We start from the raw sequence: 7,795 nt of genomic DNA on the forward strand, positions 1-7,795 counted from the left end.
GACTATCCAGCCATCCAGTAATTTATCGGAAAGATTTTTCATTTCTTCAAGTTGTTTTTTAAATTCATCATAATTAAACAATTTATCGATGGTAGACATAAGGCTTTCAGTATATTAATTTGAAATGAATTATTATTTATGTAAATGTTTAAATTCACTTTTTAATTAATTTACTTATTATGTAATACCAAGGTAAAACGAATTTTCATTTAATTTTTTTTTAAGGGAATTAGTTTTTGTGGTAGTTTCGAACGATGAAGTTATTTCCTAATGATCAGTGATCATATAACATACAACCCTGTTCATTTTGAGTGGGGAAAGTACGCAGTCGCAGCGGTTCACACTTCGGAAAGACGCCGTTGCCAAGTTTAGTTCGTCAGCTAGTCCGAGTAGGTGTGTTTCTTGCAAAAATCGAAGTATTAATTGATAATTAATTTGTAAAACCCACCATAAACACGCGAAAAGTCTGTGTTTTTAATTACGTGTAATAATAAAGCGTGATAATTTGATAAATTTAATGGACGATCTTCGTACTAAATTGAAGATAGATAACGGGAATGTAACACTGACGCATGCCCAGTTTGAACAACATCACAGTGATAGCGGCGTCGTGAGTATTTTGACGTGTGAAGTGTGTAGTGTGTTTAATATATTCCTGTAAAATGACAGTGAGTTGTTTTGCAAAGTGATATTTACGTACAAATAACAAATAAAGATCTGGCTGTAAGTGCTCTACAGCCAGAAGGCAATGTGCGCTGAAGTATCGTTAACAATGTAAAAAGTTGAATATGCTCGAAATATAAATGTGTAACAAGAAATGATAAAATTCGAAAGTCGCTGCATTCTGTTTACGGTCTTTTGAGTTGGTTTATGCAAAAGAAATGTACGCGAAAGGAAAGGGGTCGTCTGTACCGTCCGACGCACAAGCGCGAGAAAAGTGAGTATAAATGCATTTTTTAGAATAAACAATTGGAGCAAAAATAGAAGCGCCCTTGGTAGCATTAGAATACCATTTATTTATTTATAAATTCTTGCTGTGTCCAATTAGAATTAGGGTGGTTTTATCACAACAAAACCACGTGACATTGTAATTTCTTATCTGAAGATTTAAATATGATTGTTTTTTACTTTGCTAATGAGAATTTAAGCAAATAATTTACGTTAATAAATACATTTCTTCTTCAGGCTTGCACTGTATGTTTACGAATATCTTCTTCACATTGGAGCACAAAAAGCCGCACAAACCTTTTTGTCGGAGGTAAATTTACTATGAAATATAAAAACAATCATTAAGTACTTGACTGTTTTAATTTGCTAAATATTTTAGATAAGGTGGGAGAAAAATATAACGTTAGGTGAACCACCTGGATTTTTACATTCATGGTGGTGGTAAGTTTTGATATATACCTTATTCGATTTTTTTCGTAAATTATAAAATTTTAGCGTATTTTGGGACCTGTATTGTGCTGCCCCAGAAAGACGAGACACGTGCGAACATTCGTCAGAAGCAAAAGCTTTCCACGATTATGTGAGTAGCCATGCATTTACAATCTCTTTGTGGATCAATACTATTAAAAAGGACCGTGGCAACGTTGCCTTAATACGCGTTTTACCAGGTGCAATGGCCCAGCTCAGTATTGCTGGATACAAATTTATGCAATGTTGCCAAAAATACTTCAGATTTTCACAAAAAAGCAATCCGAATACTTTAAAATATTTTGAAACTACTATTGTTTACTTTTTATAAAAGTTGTAGATATCTATTAGAGTCAGTGCTAAATGTGGCCTTTGTTTTTGATTCTAATTAAATTCTAATTTAATTTACAAAACAAAAAAAAAAAAGATTACCACTTAAAACAGAAACTATAAATAGTGAAACTAATATTAGATTTGGCAATCTTGCAACCTGTTCTACTATACATACATTGAGCACATAAACATTATACAGATGTATTACCTGATCATACATATAATGAATGTGTGTATGTATGTATTTTTTTCTTTCATGATTAACTCTTCAAATTCAGAATGTAAAAATATTTTTTATAGTCGGTATATGTTTAAACAAAGTACAGTATTATTCTATTGGGTAAATGTAAAACGTTTACGTTCGACCTTAGGTATAGGACCTTGGGTTTTTATCTGAGCATGGTAGATAGTTTTGATAATACGTTGCTTATTGTATGAGTAAATTAATTTTACTTGCTTATTTGGCGCGTTTTATTAGATTTATTTTACATTACGTAAATTCGTGTAAAATAGTTGAATTAAACAAAAACTAGAAACATACACAACATATTCTAATTTACTAGGAATTATTTCAGTGTGTATATATACCTAGTAAGATTTCATGCATAACTTTCTCGAAAAATTAAACTTAAAAAAAGACAATTTGCGAAATTAAACTTAACATTTACATTTTTTGTTCCAACTTTTTTGCGAATTGTTCTGTTGTGGTCTATGAAATTCCCAACACCAGCAAAGTCACTACAGGAGGTGCTGTTGGTGAAGAATAACGGAGCGTTTTGAAAAGGAGATATCTGCGGCAGAACAGTCCGGAAAGAAGTTTACAATCAATCTGCGTCGATTGTGCAAGTCCAAGAACTGCAGTTTGTCTATTCTTTTTTTACTTTTAGGGGTTTGTCAATTCTGGATATGGAGTTAATGGAATAGCTCACGTGAGTTATAAATAATAGTTAATCAATATTTGTCTACTAAATTAATAATTCACAGAATGCTGGTCCAGCGCCAAGTCCATTGGGTCAAATGCCCCCAAATGATGGAATGCCAGGGGGTCCGATTCCTCCAGGTTTCTTTCCGGTAAATATATTTCTAACTTTTAAAAAAATTCTAAATTATAACGATTTTACATGGCGTTACTTTCAGAACTCGACAATGCGGCCGTCTCCTCCAACCCACCCGTCAAGTCAACCTTCACCGCATTCACAACCCCCTCCGCCCCATTCACAGATGATGTCTTCACAACCGTTCATGGGACCACGCTATCCTCCAGGCCCTAGACCAGGAGTTCGAATGCCGCAAATAGGAAGCGATTTTAATGGAGTTAGTAGACAACTTTAAAAATTTAATGAATAGTTTATTTTGATACATAATGCCATTTTTGTTAATTGATGAAAAATTTGTTGATTTATGTTAAAATTTTATAGCCCCCAGGTCAACCAATGATGCCTAATAATATGGATCCAACAAGACAGGGTGAGAACTTTTTTTGAATTAATAACTATGCTTTGACATCTTTTGATTAATTGATTGATTTTTAAATGAAATTTACCATAAAAGAGCACAAGCATGATGCCAATTTAATGATATGCCTCATGTAATGCATCTATTTCTGTCTCCAGGTGAAGGCGGAGAGTTTGTAGGTTGGCAAGGTAGGCAATGCGCTCCTTCACCACTAGAAATGTCCCCTTGCACATGCTGCTTGCTTAGCTTTTCATAGATTTCACTATTTAGTGGTGATCATGTGCTTTTATCTATCTGTGTATATATATATATATATCTATAAAAACAAATAATTTTTCAACAGTAACTAACTTTTGTGTGCATTTGTTTGGTTCTTTCTGGACAATCAGTTTTTTTTTGCAGTTAACATGAATAATTCCTCTTTTGATTTCTTTTAATGATGTATAATTTTTTTTGTATCATTCTAAGCAATATTAGCATAAATATCCAAATAAGAAAGTTCTCTACAATCGTTTGAAATAATGTCAAAATGCCGCGATTTTTTAAACCCCTTTCACATATTTAATTGTTATAGTTGATCAGCCTATGTGCATCTGTATATTTGTTAGTGAAGCCTAGCATGCCTTCTGTAACCTGTGCTAATGTACCTGCTTCTGACCGCTAATTTAGAGGTAAATATCCTACAGGTCCACCAGGTATGAATCCCATGAACCCCAGAATGAATCCGCCGCGTGGTCCATCGATGGGTCCCATTGGTCCTGGATCGTACGGTCCCGGATTACGGGGACCTCCCCCAAACAGTAGTTTAGGTCCTGGAGGTCCTATGCCTCCAATGTCAATGACCGGCCCAGGGGGAAGACCACAGTGGCAACCAAACACATCAACGGTAAGATCGTTTAGTGTAAGTGTAACCATTTATAATTTTCTATTTTCTACAACACGTTAAAATTTTTCATTGATGGGAGTTTTCTTCCCCAGATGTCTAATTTTCACGTGTGTCTTAATTTATTTTTAACTGCTCTTAAGACAACAAAAACAAATAAAAGTGTTTATTGATTTAGCCTATGAATTACTCATCATCATCGCCGGGGAACTATGGAGGTCCACCTGGGTCAGCAGGTCCTCCTGGCCCAGGAACACCAATAATGCCCAGTCCCCAAGATTCGTCAAATTCTGGCGGTGAAAATATGTACACGACAATGAAGCCGGCGGTTGGCGGCATTATGCCAGGAGAATTTTCTATGGGTGGTGGTCCCGAGGGTGGCCCCATGGGTCCAATGGGACCAAATTCAATGGGGCCTGTATTAAATGGAGACGGAATAGACGGCATGAAAAGTTCTCCCGCCAATGGCGGTCCCGGAACACCAAGAGACGATAGTGCAAGCGGAATGGGAGACTATAATTTAGCGGGTTTCGGAGGACCTGGCGAAAATGTGAGTAGGCTTAAAAATAGAAATGTAAAGTCCTGGTAGTTTTGGTATCGATATTCTATAATTTAGTCGAATGGATTAAGAAAATATTGATAATACTAGGAAAGACTATACTTTCGGTTTAGTGCCTTTTATTTTTTAATTTCTTATCTTCTATGCTTGTGGGACATTTAGTAGCTTTCCTTTTTAAAATAAAGCGGCCTTAACTTTGAAACAGGAATGATTATTTTCTCACTCTTTTAGTTTCTTTTTGTAATACCTACATGATTTTGCAGTCGTCTTTGNTGTAACAAGGTTGTTACATTTAAAAAATAAAAAAAGAGAAAGATAAAAGCGTATCTACAATTAAAAGAAAAAAAAAATGGTACTTTAAGAACTCTTACAGTCTTACTTTTGTACTCTAATTCTAACAAATGGCACTTCGCTTACGTTAGTCACATTATTGACTTTTGTGTTATCATCATCTTTGTAATAGTCTCTTCTCTCCTTGATACAATTTTTCTAAAAAAAAGATAAGGTAGTAATCAATATTTAGTAACATATAATGAACTTACTATTGCACTGGGGGACTGAGATTTCCGAAAATATTTCAACTGAATCATCTTTGAGAAAGGTGGATTGCTTCTTACGTTTTCACTAGTTCTTCCAGATTCCTAATTTTTTTATAAAATACTTTGTAAGTTTAAATGTTACAAATATGTGAAGTCATTTAGTTTACCTTCTTACGTAATTGATTTATGTATCTAAGTAGAGAATGTATTTCTTTTCTATTGGCTTTAATTATCTCTTGATCTGTTACACGACTTGTCTGATAAAATTTAACAGCCCTTTGGTAATGTTTTACTACTCTATAAGTTTTCTGTTTTTGTTCCGTCATCTCCATGTCTTTAACTTCAATAACATTTAAAAGACGCGCTTTTTCCTTTTCTAAGTTTTCAATTTCCATTTTCATGACTTCCAATGATTCATTTTTTTCTTCTAAATATTTTTCAGAGTCTTTTTTATTCTTGAAATTCAATTTACATTAGATAGATTACATGTACTAAGGACAAATAACATACCTTCAGTAGTTCATTATTCATTACGATAAAGCATTTGAATTGTCGCTGAGTTTCAAATATTAAATACACCAAACCTTTTATTTTTGAAGAGCAATCTCCCAGTTCACTGAAATTCTGTACTGCTATTGAATGGTTAAAACTAAAACTGGCATTTTCCATATTTTCTGAAGCATCCCTTGAGTTTTCTATTTGAGATAATGCCTTAGCATAATTTTCTCTAAAATTAATAAAAACTTTGCAAATAAACTTACAACTCCTGTTCTCTAAACTTACTTTAATACAGAATATTGCTGAAAATAAAAATCACTGAGTTCTTTGACAATCTTGGCCCTGGTCTCTTTTTCTATTTTGATGATTTTAGTTCTGAGTCTCTTAATGTATTCCCCTGTCTTTGTTTTAGACTTCAAAATTTCTCCTGGGTCACTTGAATTTACATATTTAAAGCAGGAGTGAAATAATACTGTTTTCACACCCATAAAATTATGTTCTTGACTTGGATACTTAACAACTACAGACACATTAGTAGCCCTTGTTAAAGTGTAAATAAATTTTGTAAAACCACAATTTAATTGGGGTTCATAATGACAATTTAAAATTGCTGTCAAAGATCTATTAACAGGAATAATATCTTCCCCATCATTAACAGTGCTTAATTCTGGATTGAGAAAGACAATGTTACACCTAAAACAATATTATTTGTTCAAAGTTCAGATCCAGTGATTCAATTATTCACATATTACGTACAACTTCTGTATATGACAGCTAATTGTATAATTTATCCTTATTACAAAAGCTTGCCATCCACTTCTTTGTCTGGTTTTGAAGAATTTTAATATTTCTCTAAGTTTAACAACTTTACAATCAAAATAAGTAAAGTCTGCTTCTGTTAATGAAGTTTGGTTGCCACTTACAAAATCTGTATAAGTATCAAAAGCTATTTCAAAAGTTGACACTTTTAGATTTTCAATTTTATGAGTTGCAGCTTCTTTGTGAAATATATCTTCAATTTCCTTATCAAAATGTGGAGAAACTACAAAAAAGATATTTAACTGTTGTTATTGACAATTAACTGAATTAAAAAATACCATTATTTAGGACATCCATAAAAACTAGTACAGTCTGGTGAGCTACCTTGCTAAAGAAATCATTTAATATTGTTTTCAGGCAATAGTGCAAACCATCGTTTCCTATGTAATTAAAAAGAAAACTGAAACATGTAAATAAATAATAAAATATCTGCCTACAATAATAAATTAATCTTTATCACCTTTCTTCTTCTTTAGTGTTACAATCAACTACTTTAAGTACATCAAATTTCACGTCCTTCTGTAAAAAGTATTTAGTTATTAGTATTCATTTGTCAATTTCTCCAGAAAATATTGCTCATGTTATAGTTAATTATAAACACTTACGATAATTTTTGAAATATGAGGGCAATTTTCATCTTTCACTTGCAATGGCAATTTTTGAGTAACCAAGTAACTTTTGTAAGAACTGCTCTGTGGATCCATTATCTGAAACAAATCGTATATAATAACACCGATTCTGTTATAAACAACTTGTTATAATACACACATTACTAAAATTATGTTGTTCTACTGCACTTTCCATTTAATTTTTTAAGAAAAAAGAAAAGCAAAATCATAAGCAAAATGTTGTTGATATGCTGCTTTATAATTACTACAATTTATAAAATTGCAGGTTAAGTGTTGTTTTGACAAATACTTCTAACATAATGGCCATTGAGTATTGGCTTATCTATGGTATTGGCTGCAATTAACCATTACCGTGACTAGAAGCTCGCTACAGAGACGGCTGCCAAACGCACAGACCTCGTAGAGCCCTTACGGACACGGGCAAATTAAGAAATTTGGCGCCTACACAAAATTAAAATATGTGGGGCGCAAAATTTAATAAATTCTATCGTGGTAGCTCCTCACCTTAACTTCGCCTACGACACTGCAATATTTTAAAAATTTTTATTTTACACTTCTATAAAAATACAATAAAATCTAAAAAATATTTTTAAAAGCATATAAAAAACATGACTAGGTACAATATACACGATTATTTATTGAATGTATTAAACTATTAGGAATT

General features: G+C 32.8%; 2 protein-coding genes across 6 annotated transcripts in view; one reads left to right on the forward strand and one right to left on the reverse strand.

Moving 5' to 3' along the window:
- Positions 1-212: 212 nt before the first annotated feature.
- LOC108733809 (single-stranded DNA-binding protein 3) overlaps positions 213-7,795 on the forward strand; it is a 15,371-nt gene continuing 7,788 nt past the window's right edge. Inside the window, exons 1-11 of one of the 4 annotated variants that reach the window (XM_025979882.1) lie at positions 215-937; positions 1,186-1,258; positions 1,328-1,389; positions 1,444-1,528; positions 2,637-2,678; positions 2,734-2,820; positions 2,887-3,063; positions 3,168-3,216; positions 3,363-3,392; positions 3,891-4,090; positions 4,266-4,869. In XM_025979882.1, coding sequence (XP_025835667.1) covers positions 882-937; positions 1,186-1,258; positions 1,328-1,389; positions 1,444-1,528; positions 2,637-2,678; positions 2,734-2,820; positions 2,887-3,063; positions 3,168-3,216; positions 3,363-3,392; positions 3,891-4,090; positions 4,266-4,676 — 1,272 coding nt within the window. In that variant the 5' untranslated portion in view covers positions 215-881 and the 3' untranslated portion in view covers positions 4,677-4,869. Of the gene's footprint in view, positions 938-1,185; positions 1,259-1,327; positions 1,390-1,443; positions 1,529-2,636; positions 2,679-2,733; positions 2,821-2,886; positions 3,064-3,167; positions 3,217-3,362; positions 3,393-3,890; positions 4,106-4,265; positions 4,870-7,795 lie in introns of those variants that run through there. The other 3 variants (XM_025979881.1, XM_025979884.1, XM_025979883.1) reach the window with 3 other exon arrangements.
- The window catches only part of LOC108733808, a 13,695-nt gene continuing 10,830 nt past the window's right edge, over positions 4,931-7,795 (reverse strand). The window contains exons 1-10 of one of the 2 annotated variants that reach the window (XM_018465127.2): positions 7,271-7,464; positions 7,108-7,209; positions 6,963-7,021; positions 6,781-6,902; positions 6,440-6,725; positions 5,969-6,376; positions 5,696-5,912; positions 5,353-5,640; positions 5,189-5,287; positions 4,931-5,135 (exon numbers count right to left, since the gene is read on the reverse strand). In XM_018465127.2, the coding sequence (XP_018320629.1) occupies positions 5,022-5,135; positions 5,189-5,287; positions 5,353-5,640; positions 5,696-5,912; positions 5,969-6,376; positions 6,440-6,725; positions 6,781-6,902; positions 6,963-7,021; positions 7,108-7,209; positions 7,271-7,306 (1,731 nt within the window). In that variant the 5' untranslated portion in view covers positions 7,307-7,464 and the 3' untranslated portion in view covers positions 4,931-5,021. Of the gene's footprint in view, positions 5,136-5,188; positions 5,288-5,352; positions 5,641-5,695; positions 5,913-5,968; positions 6,377-6,439; positions 6,726-6,780; positions 6,903-6,962; positions 7,022-7,107; positions 7,210-7,270; positions 7,465-7,795 lie in introns of those variants that run through there. The other variant, XM_025979878.1, reaches the window with a different exon arrangement.

The sequence above is a fragment of the Agrilus planipennis genome, unplaced genomic scaffold (genome assembly GCF_000699045.2).
Source record: "Agrilus planipennis isolate EAB-ADULT unplaced genomic scaffold, Apla_2.0 scaffold11, whole genome shotgun sequence".
Classification (NCBI taxonomy): Eukaryota; Metazoa; Arthropoda; class Insecta; order Coleoptera; family Buprestidae; genus Agrilus; species Agrilus planipennis.